The sequence below is a fragment of the Oryzias latipes genome, chromosome 21 (assembly GCF_053564925.1).
Source record: "Oryzias latipes strain Hd-rR chromosome 21, Olatipes_Hd-rR_3.1".
In the NCBI taxonomy this organism is placed as follows: Eukaryota; Metazoa; Chordata; class Actinopteri; order Beloniformes; family Adrianichthyidae; genus Oryzias; species Oryzias latipes.
This window is the reverse complement of record NC_136257.1, coordinates 13,883,933-13,902,546: the sequence shown is the minus strand read 5'-3', so window position 1 is coordinate 13,902,546 and position 18,614 is coordinate 13,883,933. Positions and strand designations below refer to the sequence as shown.

General features: G+C 41.8%; 1 protein-coding gene across 3 annotated transcripts; it reads right to left on the bottom strand.

The window, feature by feature from the left end:
• Nucleotides 1-11,025: 11,025 nt before the first annotated feature.
• Nucleotides 11,026-17,157, bottom strand: LOC144988705 (amine oxidase [flavin-containing]-like). 3 transcript variants are annotated; one of them, XM_078939505.1, is made up of 5 exons: nucleotides 16,982-17,118; nucleotides 15,941-16,117; nucleotides 12,992-13,103; nucleotides 11,545-11,607; nucleotides 11,026-11,347 (listed from the first exon to the last, which is right to left on the bottom strand). In XM_078939505.1, the coding sequence occupies exons 2-5, from the start codon at nucleotides 16,021-16,023 to the stop codon at nucleotides 11,192-11,194; spliced, it is 414 nt and encodes a 137-aa protein (XP_078795631.1). In that variant the 5' UTR covers nucleotides 16,024-16,117; nucleotides 16,982-17,118; the 3' UTR covers nucleotides 11,026-11,191. The 3 variants fall into 3 exon arrangements, with proteins under 3 accessions (XP_078795631.1, XP_078795630.1, XP_078795632.1); XM_078939504.1 differs by lacking the exon at nucleotides 16,982-17,118 and adding an exon at nucleotides 16,643-16,852; XM_078939506.1 differs by lacking the exon at nucleotides 15,941-16,117 and having other exon boundaries at nucleotides 16,982-17,157.
• Nucleotides 17,158-18,614: the final 1,457 nt, after the last annotated feature.

Sequence of the window (18,614 nt, the reverse complement as noted above, 5' to 3'; positions counted from 1 at the left end):
ATGGCTGTAGTCAACACTTACTTCCAGAAGAGAGAGGAACATAGAGTGACATACAGAAGTGGAGGTAGGAGTACTCAGGTGGACTACATCCTATGCAGACGAGGTCATTTGAGAGAGGTTAATGACTGCAAAGTGGTAGTAGGAGAGAGTGTAGCCAGACAGCACCGCATGGTGGTGTGTAAGATGACTCTGGAGGTCAGGAAGAAGAAGAGAGGGAAAACAGAAAAGAAGACCAAGTGGTGGAAGCTACAGAATGAAGAAACTTGTGAGGAATTTAGGCAGAAGTTGAGACAGGTCCTGGGTGGTCAGGATGAGCTTCCAGAGGACTGGGAAACTACAGCAGAGATTATCAGGGAAACAGGTAGGAAGGTGCTTGGTGTGTCATCTGGAAAGAGGAAAGACGGTAAAGAGACTTGGTGGTGGAATGAGGAAGTACAGGAATGCGTCCAGAGGAAGAGGTTGGCTAAAAAGAAGTGGGATGTAGAAAGGACTGAGGAAGGTAGACAGGAGTACAAGGAAGCGCAGCGTAGAGTGAAGAGAGAGGTGGCAAAGGCCAAACAGAAAGCTTATGATGAGCTATATGACAGGTTAGACACAAAGGAAGGAGAGAAGGACTTGTACAGACTAGCCAGACAGAGAGACAGAGATGGGAAGGACGTGCAACAGGTAAGAGTGATAAAGGACAGAGATGGAAAGGTGCTAACAACCCAGGAGAGTGTACAGAAAAGATGGAAGGAGTATTTTGAGGAGCTGATGAACGTGGAAAATGACAGGGAAAGAAGGGAGGAAGATGTGGTTGTTGTGGAGCAGGAAGTAGCAGAGATTGGAAAGGATGAGGTTAGGAAGGCTCTGAAAAGGATGAAGAGCGGAAAGGCCGTTGGTCCTGATGACCTACCTGTGGAGGTATGGAAGTGCTTAGGAGAGACAGCAGTGGAATTTCTAACAAGGTTGTTCAATAGGATTTTAGAGAGTGAGAAGATGCCCGAGGAATGGAGGAGAAGCGTTCTGGTTCCGATCTTTAAGAACAAGGGTGACACGCAGAACTGCAGCAACTATAGAGGAATAAAGTTGATGAGCCACACAATGAAGCTGTGGGAAAGAGTAGTGGAAGCCAGGCTTAGGAAGAAGGTGGAGATTTGTGAGCAGCAGTATGGTTTCATGCCCCGTAAGAGCACCACTGATGCCATTTTTGCTTTGAGAATGTTGATGGAAAAGTACAGAGATGGTCAGAAGGAGCTGCATTGTGTGTTCGTAGATTTAGAGAAGGCGTATGACAGGGTGCCGAGGGAGGAGCTGTGGTACTGTATGAGATTGTCTGGAGTGGCAGAGAAGTATGTCAGAGTAGTTCAGGACATGTATGAGAGAAGTATGACGGTGGTGAGATGTGCTGTAGGTCAGACAGAGGAGTTCAAGGTGGAGGTGGGACTACACCAAGGATCAGCTTTGAGTCCTTTTTTGTTTGCTATGCTGATGGACAGGCTGACAGACGAGGTAAGACAGGAATCTCCCTGGACAATGATGTTTGCAGATGACATTGTAATTTGCAGTGAGAGTAGAGAGCAGGTGGAGGAACAGCTAGAGAGGTGGAGGTTTGCTCTGGAAAGAAGAGGCATGAAGGTCAGTCATAGTAAGACAGAATACATGTGTCTGAACGAGAGGGATCAAGGTAGAAGCGTTAGGTTACAGGGGGCTGAGGTGAAGAAGGTGCAGGAGTTTAAGTACTTGGGGTCAACAGTTCAGTGTGATGGGGAGTGTGGAAAAGAGGTGAAGAGGCGAGTGCAGGCAGGTTGGAGCGGTTGGAGGAAAGTGTCAGGAGTGTTGTGTGACAGAAGAGTGCCAGCAAGACTCAAAGGAAAGGCGTACAAGACAGTGGTGAGACCAGCTCTGCTCTATGGGTTAGAGACGGTAGCAGTGAGACAGAGACAAGAGGCTGAGATGGAGGTAGCGGAGATGAAGATGTTGAGGTTCTCCTTAGGAGTGACCAGGTTAGACAGGATAAGGAACGAGTACATCAGAGGGACGGCTCACGTTGCCTGTGTTAGGGACAAAGTCAGAGAAGCCAGACTGAGATGGTTTGGACATGTTCAGAGGAGGGATAGTGGATATATTGGTAGAAGGATGTTGGAGATGGAGCTGCCTGGCAGGAGGGCAAGAGGACGGCCAAAGAGGAGATACATGGATGTCTTAACAGAGGACATGAAGTTGGCTAATGTTAGGATAGAAGACGTCCATGATAGAGTGAGGTGGAGGACGATGATTCGCTGTGGCGACCCCTGATGGGAAAAGCCGAAAGAGAAAGAAGACTGATGAGCTTTTTCAGCCCTCTGATGACAATGGGGCGCAGACTCTGGGAGGGGGGAAAGAGCTAGGGGGAGTTCCAGGGCCAAGGGAGAGATTGCACCTTTTTTAATTTAACGGACCGGTCTTCAAGATGTTGACGGAGGATTACTGTAGCAACGCCACACAGAAAGAGGAACAGTAACGTGACAACACAAACCCCAAGCTTTAATTTTGACACGCATGGATACAACATGGCACAGGAGTCATCATCCTCTCCCCTTCCCACACTCATGGTGCAAAAAAGAAGTACTGTCTATTAAATGTAGCTTTCTTTTTTTGGAAGTTGAAGGTCCCTCTTCTGTCTCCTGGCTGGGCCTTTAACCCCTGGCAAAGAAACTGTCATGATTTGAACTTGTTGTCTTGCTTTTGGTCCTTGTTCTGTCTTGTTTTCTGTTTCCTGTTTTATTTTGAAAGTCTCCTGTCTTGTCTGTTTTCTTGAGTTTTACTTCCTTTGGTCCCCATCAGCCCTGATCGTGTCCACCTGTGTCTTGTCTGCCCTGTCTGTATATAAGTCTTGTCTCTGCCTTCCTCCTGTGTTGGTCCATTAGTTACCCCTGTTATGGTGTTCATGCCATGTTCCTCGTCCATGTTTCATGCCACGCCAAGTAAGTTTTTGTTTCCTTTGTCATCCTGCTCTGCAGCGCTTTTTGTTTGTTGGCCATTAAACCCCCTTGCCCCGGAACTTTGTGCCTCCTGCCTCTGCATTCTGGGTCCATCCGGCTCTCGAGCCCCACCACCGTGACAGAAACTTTCCAAAGACGTTTGTTTTTTACTCATTTTTGTAGTTCCTGGGTTTTATTTTACCGGTAACCTATCACGTGACTGAGAAGAGCGTGATAGGTTGATAGGCGTTACTGGTGACATAGACAGATGTGACAGAGAATCGGGCAATTTTTCAAAATAAAACTGCTTTCAGATTCCGATATAAATGAACCGGAAGTAAAGTATGTTATTTATTATTTCTGTGCGGCCCGGTACCAAATGACCCGCGGACCGGTGGGGTTGGGGACCACTGATCTAGACCCACTAGACAGTGCTCTGAACCTTTTTTTCTTCAATGATTTGAGAACCTTACTAGTGTCCATGGATTACATGAAATCTTTCCACCTTTATCCACCTTTGTCATGGTAGGGAGAACACGTCAGTGTAAGGGTGGGGTCATCTAAGATAGTACAAGGGTTAAGACAAAAAAAAAACTAAAAAAAGGAAACTGGATAAGAGTTTTCAAATACTAAAGCTTTTATAAATATCTTGAGTTACCCGATATACAATCAAATCAAATCAAATCAAATTAAACTTTATTTATAAAATAGCGCTTCTCATGCATTTGTGCAGCTCCAAGCGCTTCAACATTAAAAACAGAAAACACACAATATTAGAGTAAAAACCCAACCCACCCTTCATCCTTCCCACTCCCCTCTGCTAAAACATATGACCCATGGCCCCCATGTACAAAGAATAATGACTATGTAACTGTAAAACTCAATTAAAAATAAATAAATAAAGAAACAAACAAGTAAGGCTTGGCTCTGCTTTGAGCAAACAGTATATGGGAGTCTCTTCATACCAAGAGCCAGCTTGACCATGGGAGCATCACCACAGAGCCCACCCAGACTGGGACAACAACGGGGTCCACTTCACAGCCGTGAAGCTGCAAAGTTAGACTTCAGCTGCTCCAGCAAGGGCGACGACCACGACAACAACCACCGACCAAACCGGCGAGCCCTGGAGGAAAAGATCCCCACAAACACTGGGGCTAAAATCATAATAAGATACTAAAATTAAAGACACAAGATGTATATAAAAACATAAAATTGAGATTAAGATGCATAAAATGAAATTCAATACATAACATAGCGTATACTAAACTAGTAGAATAAATTGGCAGTTAAAATCAAGTAAAAGCTAAATTAAAAAGGTAGATCTTGAACCTCTTCTTAAAAACCTCTACAGTCTCTGCGCCCCTGAGGCTCCCTGGCATGCTGTTCCACAGGCTATGACCGTAATGGCAGTACTGCGCCTCACCATAAGTTTTGGTCCTCACCTTAGGAACAACTAAGAGGCCAGCACTGGAGGACCTCAGGGTCCGCAAGGGCTCATATTTTAAAATAATATATCATCTGAATAAGAAGGCCCAAGACCATAAAACATATATAAACCATTAAAAGTATTTTAAAATCAATCCTGAAACGCACAAGGAGCCAATGCAGCGACTTTAACCCTTGCGCTATCTTAGATGACCCCACCCTTACATAGACGTGTTCTCCCTACCATGACAAAGGTGGATAAAGGTGGAAAGATTTCATTTAATCCATGGACACCAGTGAGGTTCACAAATCATTAAAGCCGCATGTGGCTCTTGGCCAATAAGCATGCGGCTCTTTGCGTCTCATCATATTTTCTATATACTGTGCCTCATTTCATAATTTTTTCCCTCTTAAACCACACTCAAACCATCAGAGGGTATTAAAAAGAAATAATAAATAATACTAAAAGTTATTTGGCAGTGCGAATGTTTGATGCTGCTCCCGACACATAAGTGATCGCCAATCATTTGCGCAGGTTACGCCCAATGCCGTAAAAAATAACTAAACATATGATGTGCGTGCAGACTGTTACCCTCATGGTCAAAATGGTGAAATTCAGAGTTTAAAGATAAACACAGGACGTTTCTGGAAGAACGGGAAGATTCTTTACTTTTTTTACTTAACAGAATGGCGTCACTATGTTTATCATTATGAGCTTTTGGGAGCAGTGACATAGTTCATGGCAGAAAAGAACAAAAAATATGCTGGAGAAAATGAAAAACTCTTCCTGATCTGACACAAATTGTCTCCTTTATTAACAAGTTGAAGCTTTTCAAAGTGCATATTCAAAACGGCCATCATGCCACTTTACTTTTTTGCGGAGCTCCCAGCAGAAAGCTGAAATCAGAATGAATACAGCGCAGAACGTGACACTGCTTGCGCAACTGGACAGAAACAACCGCAGATCCCTTTTCTCATGGATCCTGTAATACAGAGACTGACTGCCTGACATCCCCGCTTGTAACTGATGAGGCAGCGAGCGAACTGGAGATGAATGCGCTGAAATCTCTTTGGAAAAAAGGCCCTGTTACGTTTTGGAGAACGGAGAAATACCCGTGTGTAAAAGAGCTGCTCTCAAGCTGCTGTCGATGTTCTCCTCAATATATGTCTGTGAGTCCCTGTTTATTACCTTAAAACACGTGAAATCAAGGCATCGGTCCATTCTGACCAACACTCACGTAAAGGAACCGATCAGAGAGGCTACAACTGGCCTAGGCGTTAACCCCGCCTACAGCCCCTAAGACTCATGGGAAGTGGGGAATTAAGTGTAAAACAATAAGCCAGGGAGGAATGAGCAGAAGTGACTTGCATGCCGTTTGACTGTTTGTGTGTGTGCTTAAGTTAATGTGCTCTCAATATGGATTGGGGGGGGGGGCGGGGCTCAAATAACGCAGCCAGTTTAATGGTAACTTAGCACTTGTTTGCTAACTACGTTGAAGGATGAAATGAGTCTTTTCAATGTATTAACATTTAATAAATTATTTGCTTTTGATGCAAAAAGTTAGTCATTCAATTTTAAATAAAAAAACATATAAAAGCAAGATAATCTAATAAAAGTAAAATTAAATTTAAGTTGCACACAACTGAAATGTAATGTATTCAATGTGTTATGTGTTATGGAAAATAATACGTGTTTGTGTGTGTGTACGTCTTGGCAGGTCGGTGTGGTGTGTAACCTTTATTTACCCAGGAATTGTCCCATTGAGATTGAGAATCTGTTTTTCGAGGGAGTCCTGGTATGGAAGCGATTCTGTCGCATAAATAAAAAGCAAAGTCAAAACTAGAAATGCTTTTTCATTTTCAAAATGAAGCTGCATTTTTTGACTCAAAAATAAAATAAAAAAGTAATCCACCAAAATGCTTTTTCATTTCCTTCCTCAACACAGCTTATTCTGTCACTTAATTAAAATTAAAATGAAAATGGTATTTGACATTTCATTTTCAAAATGTTATCTGGTAAATGTGTAGCAAAATTCATTTAGAAATGTCTAATTTGACAATTAAAATGTTATTTTATTTTATTTTTAATTTTTCATTTTATTTTTGAGTCAAAAAATGCAGCTTCATTTTGAAAATGAAAAAGCATTTCTAGTTTTGACTTTGCTTTTTATTTATGCTACAGAATCGCTTTAACTCTCACAGTGAAAAAATTTGTTTCTTGGTGTCAAACTTGTTTGCCACCCCTGGTCTAGTGGGTCTAGATGACCCAACTCCCAGTGTTAAAGTGCCTAGGATAGCACAAGGGTTACAACCGGTGTAATGTGTTCCCGCCCTCTGGTCCTCGTCTGAACTCGTGCCGCTGAGTTCTGCAGTAGCTGTAGATTTGAAATAGACTTTTTGGATAAACCAGAGAGCAGGGCATTACAATAATCTAAAGGACTAAAAATAAAAGTATGCACAAGCACCTCTGTGCTGGGAAGAGAGAGGAACGGGCAGACTCTGGTAATGTTTTTGAGATGATGTTCTAGAGTGACTGAACTCGCTGTCTAAAGCTGGCTTTGAGTTAGCTGGAAAGAGCAGACAAGCCAGTGTGAGTTAGGAAATATTGAACTTGTGGAGAGACACGCTGAAGTCACCCAGAAAGATGCAGGACAAGGAGAAACACTGCAGGCACAACACAACACCAGGGTTTCTTTACCTGGAGTGACTAGTTTGATCACTCTAACAGTCAGAGCTCTGTTACTCCTGGTTGGTGAGTAGTTTTTAAGTCTGGCTTTACCTGAGTTTGTTGCACAGAGAGGATTTAACTCAGGTAACAGAGGGGACATCTAGAAAGGAAACTTCTGGACTCACCAGTGAGTGGGGTCTCAGAGGTCAGACATCCCCTGTTCACCGAGTCACTTCAAAAGCTAATGACTTGCTCTATCTCAGCAGAGACAGAAGGGCAGACAGTGTGAGCGGAACACAGGCACTTGAGAAAAATGATCAAACACCATGATGTCCATTAAGGCACAACAAATACACTACAGTCACAAACAACAGGCGGCAGGGACAAAAACGTGATTCTCTCTGTGAGCACACACAGACGCACAATCAGTGTACAGATCTGCGGACAAAATCACTCTACGGTTACAAAGAAAGATTTCTACAACAACAGCTGACATTTAACACCAAAGAGCAGGCTGGATGGTGGCTTTTTCTGTACTTTAGGAGCCAGATGAGACTTTTCTGCTGCAAAATTTAGGCTTTGTTGCACCACTTTACCCTTTCCCTGGGGAAAGTAATACTTAGGATTATATACAAAATAAAAGTTACATCGTGTAAGAAGAAAGAGCTTAAATCTTTTTTTTAATCAATAACACAAAAAGAAAAGAACATATACTAGGAATAGCATTTACTATATCATTAAAAGTTGAAGAACAGATTGTCCTAAAACGGCTTTTTATGAAAAGTGAAGCCTCACTTTTAACATGCTTACCCGGTATAGTGCCATATCACTGTGCAGAGTCATGTTTTATAAAGTTTTGAAAGTTTAATATAGAAAAAATAAACAACTAAAATGCTATGAGGAAACATTTGAAAAGGAAAAAAAGCCCAAAATACTAATTTACCAAGATAAAATGTGGGATTTATTCTGATGAATAGCGTTCAACAAGACAAATATCAAACAACAAACATACAAACTAGCTTTCAAGCACTATTTCTTAACATCAAAACAAAGATTTGACTTATTAAACAGCAATTTTTTTATTTTTGTTATTTATCCCTGTAAACAACTCCCATGAAAACTGAAGACAGACATGTTTCCGACAGCATAAGAAAGTCCCTTCATTAGCTACTCTTCACATAACAAAAGATTTGTTTATGGTACACAAGTTTTCAATGAGCTTTATGACGGCTTTTCTTTGACAGGATTTGATCCTATTTATATTTCCAGTGTGTGTTCAGTCAGTATGTTAATATATTTTTTTAAATACACATCTTTTCCTTGAGGATGGTTTAAGTTTTGGCAAAGTCTCTGCATCATTAAGTCATTGCCATCCCAAATTCTGCAGGAAAATGTTTGTTTTGCTTAAATGGATCCAGAAAGCCAAAATTTTACATAAATGGCTAGTTTGATCTTGTTTGTACATTATGAGCTTTTACATTAGGTCCTCAAATATTTAGAATTCTGTAAATATGTAAATGATCTCGCGTATTGCTGTTATCTGCTAGCTTTCCGCTATCTACAAGATCTGGAAGTGAATGTGTGCTGTTAAACCCAAAAACAAAATCTCAATATCTCGGCCTAATCTTTAATTAAGACTATAATTGATTCAATAAACAATTATTTGAAGATAAAGGCAAAATGTCAGCATATTTATTAATGTAAATGAGTAATAAATGACTATGAATTTAGGCCATTCGTTGTTTATTATGAAGAACTCACTGATAGACTTTTTATTTTTTTCTGACTTTTGTGTTTATTTGAAATCTGCAACTTAAATCACAAACATGGATTCAAACACAGCCTTGAATAGAAAGAGTTGAGGATAATAAAGTTAGCATTGTGTTTAGCAGCTGGCGTTCTTCCTGCCTTACAGTCTCATGTGGAAATGCTTTCTGTGGTGACTGTTTTCATGGGATTTGTTGACACTTGGTTATAAACTGACCAAATATGTCATCCTTTCAGTTTAACCTCTGCTGTGATTGTAAGACAAGCTACTGTAGGACAAACACGGATGATTCTGCGTTGGCTCAAACATTTACAGCCTTTTGTCTGAAGCCAAAAAGCAGCTCAATTCTGCAGAGCTAGTCATCAACACCAACACTGTGTGCACTTCTTTGACAAACGCACATCCAAAGCAGAGTATCAATGCATACGTACAGTCAAAGCCCACACATACACAGCAAGACAAGATCAGACAAGGACATGTATGAAAAATATGAATGTCATTGGCATTTCATGGAAACTGGCTTCTCCGATTCTTCCTACACCAGTAGCGGTTTTAGGCACGGGCCATACGGGCGATCGCCCGGGGCGGAAAAATGACGGAGGGGCGGCGCCAGCGGCTCAGCTCTTGTAAAATACTTTATGCATCACTATTGGTTTACTTATATCACAGAGTTTGTAACAGCCTGAAACCTGGCGGCGCCCCCGCCCCGCAGCTGCGCTCCCTGCTGTCTTTGAGAAGTAGACGCAAATGTGTGTGAGAAGGAGAAGGGAGGGGGCGCGGGGTGAAGAAGGAGAAGGGAGGGGGCGCGGGGTGAAGAAGGAGAAGGGAGGGGGCGCGGGGTGAAGGGTGCAGGCTGAGGTGAGCACGGAGCACAAAACGCATGCGCAAACCTGGCTGGATCTTCTTCCAGGGGGGCGACGGTCGCGGGCCGCGGCTCAGTGCTTGATGAAAAAATAAAAATAAAAATTGCGCCGCCATGTAGCGAATTGGCGCCCCTGGGTGCAGCTGCACGCGCTCCTGCTGGAAATGTTTGACGAACGGGGGGGGGGGGGCTGCGGGTATAAAAAAAGTATAAAAAATCATGCTTTTTTGGTTATTTCAAATAAAAAATGGGAAAACAAAAAAAAATTCTTCACTTAGATGACAGTTGGTTTAGTCGACAGACTTGATACCTATGTCAGGACATTTATGCTAAATGCAAAAACATCTGAAATATGGAGAAAAAAGGTCAAAGCTGGTGCCCAATTTAGAAAGAAAAGAGAAGAAGAGGAGAAAAGAGACAAAGAAAAGGGTATTATCGCATAGCTAGATGCACGTTTTCTAAATTCGAATGTTATCTGCCCTCCAACAACAACAACGTTGCAGAGGAAAAATCTCTTGTTTGGTCTATCATGACCAAAACTGAAGTAGGCCCAAATATTGCAAATAACGTCATTTTTAAGATATTTATTCTTAAATGTTTGCTCTGCCTTAACTTGTAACATTAGTTATGATTCGTGTGTCTGTCTGCTCTGCTGTAACACAAAGTTTTTGTTGTGTTTTATTGTTGTATATTAGTTCATAATGTTAAATAAGCTGTGATGGTAGCATGCTGCTGCTGCTGCTGCTGCTGCTGCTGCTGCTGCTGCTGCTGCTGCTGCTGCTGCTGCTGCTTCTGCTGCTGTTAGCTTTTCAAAACTCCAGTTGATCAAGTCATACCTGAGATCACCAATGTCTCAGGAGCAACTCACTAACCTGCTGTTGTTAGTATCAATCATTCAGGGGGGGAGCAGATTTCATATGATGACGTTATTGACAAGCTTGCATCAGGAAGGCCACAAAGGTTAGGTTTTAGTTAGTGTTTTCTGTTCTTAGTGCTGCAGTTACATTTATTCTAGTGTGTTATTAGTGTGATTTGTAGTTTATAATATTTATTTCAGATTGTTTGTGTTTATTAAATATTTCCTAACTGTATTTTCAGTTACAATAAATGGACAAAGTGACTCTATGGGGGGGGGGGGGGGGGGGGGGGGGCGCTAGAGGAGGGCCTCGCCCGGGGAGTAATTCAGGGTAGAACCGCCACTGTCCTACACCGTCAGGTTTCTTCCTTCGTTTCTTTCCAAATTTGACTCGTTGATTAACTTTTGACTGATCTATTTGCTCCAATTCTCAGTGTCATTTCAGCCCACTACTGCTCGTCTCTCTGAAACCTCAGTGTTTGCAGAAGTGTTTGCATCAGCTGAACTGCGTCTCTCATGAAAAATCAATAACTAATCCTCCTAAACGTTACATTTTTCACTACTTTGTAGCTCAGGCCTCAAAATAGTGCACCAGAGGGGTGAGAATACAGTTCATATGGAGCTCTGTCTGCTTAAGACACAGACGACTGAGAGAACGGATGCTGGGGGTTTAACTGTGGGGCAGAAGGCCTTTCTTGTAGGCCACAAAGCCGGCTGCTGCGGCCACAGACAGGAAGCTGGAGACCCCCATGAACCTCAGCAGACCGCCGACTGAAGGCAAATTCCTCTCCCAGAAGGTGGTGTGGAATGGAAGTGCTGGGACGTCCTGCATGGGAAGATCAGCAAATTTAGGTTGAAGCTTTTTCTGCACTTTGAAAGGTAAAACTAAAAATAAAGTATTCAATTGAATGAATGGACTTTTACATATTAGCGTGGCTTAAAAACAGAGATGATATGATGTGTGCCAACCACAGTCAGGAGCTGAGGAACCAGCCTCCACAGTCCTGAGGTGAACATTCTTACCATGCTCTCAGCCTCCGGCTGCCAGACCTGATTCTGGTGGATTTTACCCATCGCACACATAATCTGTAAAAACATTAGATATTTTTAAGAAATCAAACATTTATCTCTAAAGTGTGTCTGACTTTACGCTTGACATTTTTTACAACAGCAAAATACCCAACATTCTGACACGGTGAATATCCCTGAATTACTGCTGTTACAGTTAAAAAGATAAATACTTTTTCAATAAATACAGATAATATACTTTCTCAATGTAAATTAACCTTAACGATAATAAACATATAAGGCAACCATTGGCATCGAAAGAGTTTGAATTTTTTCTATTGAGCATTTAGTGTTTTGAAAACATAAAATAGGATTTTTTTTCTAATAGATTAGTAGTTTGAACATGTCAAATAGGAATTAATCAACATAAGTAAATAACAACATATTTCTGCTGTAAAGGAAAAGAGGCACTTTTTTCTTTATCAAAAAAAGAAAAAAATGTGAACAACTCCAGCACAACAAACCAAAAATAGTTTTCATGAATAAAATACTTTTCAAAGCTGGATCGGTTTGGTAAAGCTCTTATAATTATACCTTTAAAGACCCGCTCCAATGAAAAAGGTGTTTTTTGTGTTTTTTAAACTGTTTTTTTTTTGCTGATGATGAAGGACACGCATAAAGAAAATTAAGCTCAAAATTGCGTTTCTGAATATTTCTCTTTTTAAACCCTGGTGAATCAGAAGCAGACACCAAAATGCTGTTTGAAAAGATTATAGCAGTGACAATCTGCAGCTCACAAACTCCCTGCTCCGCTCCATTGCATGCATCCACTCGTAGACAAATAGATCCATGTACATCTTTGTTTTCCGAACTGGTATCTAGATGAAAGCTGTTCGGCTGGATAACTCTGGTATTAATCACCATTTTTGTTGCACCGGTAATGTTAAGTTGTGGGTTGAGGGGCTGTAAGCTAGCGGGAGTGTGTTTATATTTATGGATGATGGGAAGTGGGTGCGAGGTTAGTACAGGAAAATAGTCCCGCCTACAAAGGTGAATTTCTGATGAACTCCTGCTGCTCTGCAAAAACTATGTCTGGGACAGAACCCAGGTTTTTTGATTTAGGCTAAAAACGTCAAAACCATAATTAAAAGACCACTGGGAACACTTTTACAAGTGTTGGAGTGGGACTTTTAATAACCAAACATCTGTTGAGTGACTGAAAGTGGAGGAGCTATAGTTACAAACAAAAAATAAAATCATCATTAAGCACAATTATAAACTAATGACTGTCAACTTTTTGGAGAACTTTTATGTGAGTCTTATAGTTAAACAAATGCTCTTGTTGTTTTAAACATAAATGTTACTATAATGTACAGTCATATCAACTTTCCAGACATGAATTACTGAGCGGAGTGTGTGAACAGTGCATCGTGCGCTCTGGGTCTGGCTGTGGGGCTCTGACCTCTCTGGCTGCCCTCTCTCCTGCTTGTACGGCTCCCTCCATGTATCCGCTCCACTCTGTGGCCGTTTCTGTGCCAGCGAAGAACAACCTCCCCACCGGCTCCCTCAGAACTCTACAGGAGGAAGAAATATATTTCATTTGGTAACATTTCAAGGTGTGTATGTATATACAGTGTCCACACACGAGCACGCGCAAACGCAGGCCCACACGTGCACACACACATCCACACACATATATAAAACGAGTAACGAGTGTCCTGCGTGGATTCCAGCGCGTGGCTGCGTTCCCACCAAACGGGACATAAGATTTCCATATGAAGTCAGGACAGACCCGATAAGAGGTTTTGCAGGGCGTTTTGAACGTCAGGAATGGTGCAGCGGTCTGGCTGTAGCACATTTTGATCAATGCAAACCGTTTGGGGCGTTAAAATGCATCCAGAGTTCAAATATTTGAGCCTTGGTGAAAAAGACACATCAATCAATCAGGGACCCAGAGTTGATACGGTGATGGCGTGATCAGTGGGCGGAGTCCAAAACCAACATGGAGAGAATCCAATCATTCTCCCCCTGGGCTTTATTATGTTTTTCTTATTTGTATAAAGACAATTAGAAAAATGTAATTTTTAATTTTTTCTTTCCTCTGACTAAAGTGGGACAGAAAGTCGTCAAACTGGGTCACAGAGAGATGGAAGTACTGCTAAGAGTTCCATCATTTAGATGATTCCCTGTAGGGATGAGGCTAAAAACTTTGGACAGTAGCTTTTACCACTTATGTGGCAACTTAGCCATCAAGTGGTGAAGCACATACAGTAAACTGACAGAGCAAGGTCAGCAGATGTTTAGCATAGGGGTCACCAACCTTCTGCTCTCATTCACTACAGGCCTCCTAACTTCATGTGGCCTTTAGATTAGCTCAAAAACATTGTGGAGGATGCAGTGACGTGCGGTAAGGTTGATGGCTGGTGAGGCACTGACTCCTCTGGAGTCAGATTTACAATTGTAAGAACTAAATATTTCACTATTCATCCAACAGCAGGTAACAGCATATAAGATACACACAAGAAGATCTTTGTCCTACAGAGAATATTTCTTTTATAGACATGGATAGAACACTCTTCTTGTGTATAAATTCTTCATATATACTGTAAACAAATTAAAGTATACAGATGTGTTCGGCACACATTTCATTTCTACCTCAAGTAACTATTTATAGTATTTTTCCAAGTTCAAATTCTGTTGCTTTAATGTTATCAAAAGTTGTCTGTGAAAATGATCGTAAAAATAATTCTTTGGGCCTAAAATTTATTACACATTTAAAAATTTATAATTTATAATTTATTTTCCACTTACTGTCATGTTGTTTTTAAAAAACATGCGTGGCCTTATTTTTTGAGTCTGTGCGCTGCTCTTCAACGCAGATGCATGGAAAATAATCTTAAATTTATTTATCTTTTTCTAGTTTATCACAATCATGACAGGTGAAGCTGAGCCTCACTTGCCTCATCTGACCGCATGTCACTGGGAGGATGTCATGGAAGAAGGTTTTGACCAAAACCAAGTGCTGCAAATCCTGAACGAAGTGCCCAGAACTGTAGATGCCTCATACTAGGAGATTTCAACAATTTGTGCTTCCCACTTTGTTGGAGATTACCTCTTCCTGTTCCAACATGACTTCCTACCAGTGCACAAAGAGGGTTCATAAAGACATGCAGGTGTCAGTTTAGTGTGAAAAACTGGACTGGTCTGCTGAGAACCAGACTTTCTCAGAGTCTAAGCTCATTTTTGGCCTTCTGGAAGATCAAGCATTCCCATAAACGTCCTCAGAAGAATAAAAGCTGTTCCAACAGCAGAAGCTGGACCAAAGTCACACTAAGCTACGTTCACACCGGTCTCTGCAACGTGTGTTCAAGCAACCACTTCCAATGAAAAGTCTATGTAAGCGCACGGGAATGCGCATCTCAGGCCTCTGCGTTCAAAACTCTTGAATTCACACATTGCTACAAACATTTCTAAAACCATTTTGACACATGGATGGCATCTCTTTTAATGCACAGAAGTGCCAACTGTTGGAAAAGTGATCATGAAGGAGAAATGAATCATTCCGGTTTGTGGCCACCTGGAATTCTATGATACCAAGTCTTTCATTTATCGGAATACACTGCTCTTCAAAATGTAGGCGGTGGACATGCGCTAGTAAACAGTAGAAAAAGAAGAAGAAGCCCTTCTCTGCTTTTATAGCGTGAACACCATGGGCTATACTCAAGTTTAAGTTTAGCATGTTCTTGAACATCTAGTGTGAATGCAGCATTAACCCCAATAGAACCTGAATGTGTGTGTGTGTAAAGGCAAATGAGTGAATACTTCATCCACATCAATATAATCATAAGAATTTTCATTCACAGGAAATACAAAAGACTACGTCGCAATTCGTCCCGGTGTGTACGGGCCTTTACATTGACATTTTTTCCCTACCATGACAAAGGTGGATAAAGGTGGAAAGATTTCATGTAATCCATGGACACCAGTGAAGATCAAAAATCATTGAAGAAAAAAGGTTCAGAGCACTGTCTAGTGGGTCTAGATGACCCAACTCCCAATGTTAAAGTGCCTAGGATAGCACAAGCGTTAAACATGTTTTTTTTTGCAGTGAAATTTATTCAAGTGATAAACTGACCAATCAGATGCCTCGTTAAAACTAAGCGGTCTCACATCCAATATTCAAAATGTTTGATTGACAGATTTTCCTGAGCCTGCTTTCTGGTAGCAGGGGTGTGGACTTCAAACAAGGTCACGCCTGATTGGTGAGATTGAACATTTGCAAAAAAATCGGCAACAGAATTGACTTTATTTGGGACTGAAAGTGAGCCATTTTCTATGGGTGACGTCACACTGACTCGGTCCAGTTCTCATTACAGTCAACAATCCAGACCCCTGATGAATCTTGACCTACCCCATAATAGCAGGCACAGTCCCATCTGGCTTTGTGTCATCAAGTGTCAGTCCAATTGGAGCACCCTCTTCCTCAATCACCATGGTTCCACAGTAGTGACTCCAGCTTCACCCGCTCACCCAGCTCTTTGGCCATGCCCTCGCTGATCTGACCAGATCCGCCCAGGAACTTCCTCTCCTTCAGATAGAGAGAGGCATCAGTCAGAGCAGAACTATTCACAACATGACTTGTTTTCACATTGATCTACTTTCTACCTACCAGATTTATTCAAGCCAAAAAACAGTGAACCTGACAAAAATATTCATATGGCAAACATTGCATGTTCAAACAAAAAAGAAAAACAGAAGACGTTGACCACCAGAAGGCATAAAACCAGTCAAAACTCAAATATGCAAAATGCTGCTAATAATAAATAAAATAAAAAATATACATGAATAAAAAAATCTGTTCACAGAAATAAATCTATAACTTAATTATGAATAAATAATATTTAGTTTACAAAATAAATTAACTTCATAAACAAAGATTTGCTCACAAATAATAATTCACATTAACTCTTTTAGGATAAAAAAGAAGAAGATTGCATGTGAATCACTTTGCATTGAACACTTGACTTGAATTGAACAGCATGTAACAGGCAGTGATTTATGAACTGGAAAAAAATGTACTCAATACATTTCAATGAGAAATATAAGCTTGCACCTCACTGAGGATCTTTGTCATTCTTGGTGGCAAAGAGGCAACTGCAGTGATCAAGCTCTTCTCCAGGCACAGTCTGTTTCTTTGCTTTGTTTTGATCAGCATCATTGCTGAGAAGGAGGCCTCACATAAATATGTGGATGCAAACGGTAGCAGCTGCTCCAAAGCTTTCTGTCCCAGCTCAGGGTGCTCCTGCCTCACACACAGCCAAAACGGTGTGAGAGTGGATGCACCACACTTCATCTGCAGGCCACGGTCAGATGCTACTTCCTTCACTTTTTCCTGACGAGTGACAGGAAGCTTGCTTCTGTTTGCTTCAGACAAGAGAAATGGGTTTCTCACCCAATCCAGCTGCACAGATGTCTCATCCATGTCAGTAAAGTAGGAGCGAAATCCGGTGGTGAAATCCTCCTGATCACATGGCCTTTTCCACATCTCTGCTTTCTTCAGGAAACCCCCCACCTTGTCATACAGGTTCAGGATGCTGGTGTCCTTGCCCTGCAGGGACATGTTCAGATCATTCAGTTTCCTGAATATATCTGCCAGATTATAGCAAAGCTTTGCAAGCCAGTCCGTGTCCTCAAACATGGTGGCATGGGGAGATCCGTGCTCTGTCAGGAAGGTGTGCACTTCAGCTGGCAACTCAAACAGCCTGCTCAGTACTCATCCACGGGACAGCCAGCGTACTTCAGGATGCAGGAGCAGTTCTGTGTGTTCAGCTCCCGTATTTCCACAGAGGCTGCGGAACAAACGTGCATTAAGTGGCCTTGACTTGATAAAGATTAGAACTTTAATGCTGTCGTTCAAAACTCCTTTTCTTGGACGCTAGCGCTTCCCTGTGTATCACACAGTGCGTCCACTTGATGTGGGGATTTTCTTTTTTAATCCGTGCTATGAGCCCTTTCGTGCTGCCCGTCGTTGATGCAGCCGCATCTGTGCAGATGCTGCTGCAGGATTTCCAGCTGATAAACATGTTAACGACATTCAAAATGTCCTCTCTGGTTGTTCACCCCTCCATTTCTTTGCAGAATAGAACGTGTTCACAGATGTCGTCCGTGTCAATGTATCTTAAATGCAACAAGTTGCGCATGTCCACTCACATCTGTGGATTCATCCAGCTGCAGTGAAAATGAGTCGCCAAGTTTCCCCACAACTTGTTCGATAATGTCTGTGCCCATGATATCTATTCTGCGGCAAACTGTGTCATTAGACAGAGGCACAGTTTTTTATGTATCTGCTGATTTTTTGTCCAGCATAGTTTCGGCCAATACCACTCACAGCGGCGGGGAGCAGTAGGTCTTCCGCTATGGTGAACGGTTGTTTGGCTTTAGCAACAAACAAGCAAAGACACCGCGTAAGAAGCCTCCAGGGCTTTGGCTGATGTAGTGGAGACTTTTCGCATTGTGGCTTGGGATGACTTGAAATCAGAAAGCTTTCTCCTGAAGAACTCTGCCTTCCCAACGTGACATCTATGTTTTGTGGTGAGATGCCGCTGGAGGTGTGCCGGCTTCATGCTAGCGTTGGCTAACTTCTCCCCGCAAAAAAAACAAAAAAAAACACAGTGCCTGGGGTGGGTCAGAGCTCGTGGACGTAAATCCCATTAAAACTTATTCTTCCATGTACTTTCTGGACTTCGTCGCCTCTTGTTTTGTTTTCTTTTTCACTTGTCCATCTCTTCTTTCAGCAGCATGGCTGCTGCGCTTTAACCACGCCTCCATAGTTAGTCGTTGATGAGTGCGTGACGTCAGTGGGTCAAACTAACTTGGTGTCCGGGGGGGGGGGGGGGCAGTTTTATTTCAAAGGACATTGAAACTAAATACTGAATATACAATTCAATGAATGAACACATATTTATATTTTATGGAACTTTTTACAAAATAATTTTTCTCAGGTTTATTATAAGGATGAGCCCACTGATTTAGATAGATATTTTGAAAAGCTTCACGTACCCCCTACAGTACCTCCACGTACCCCC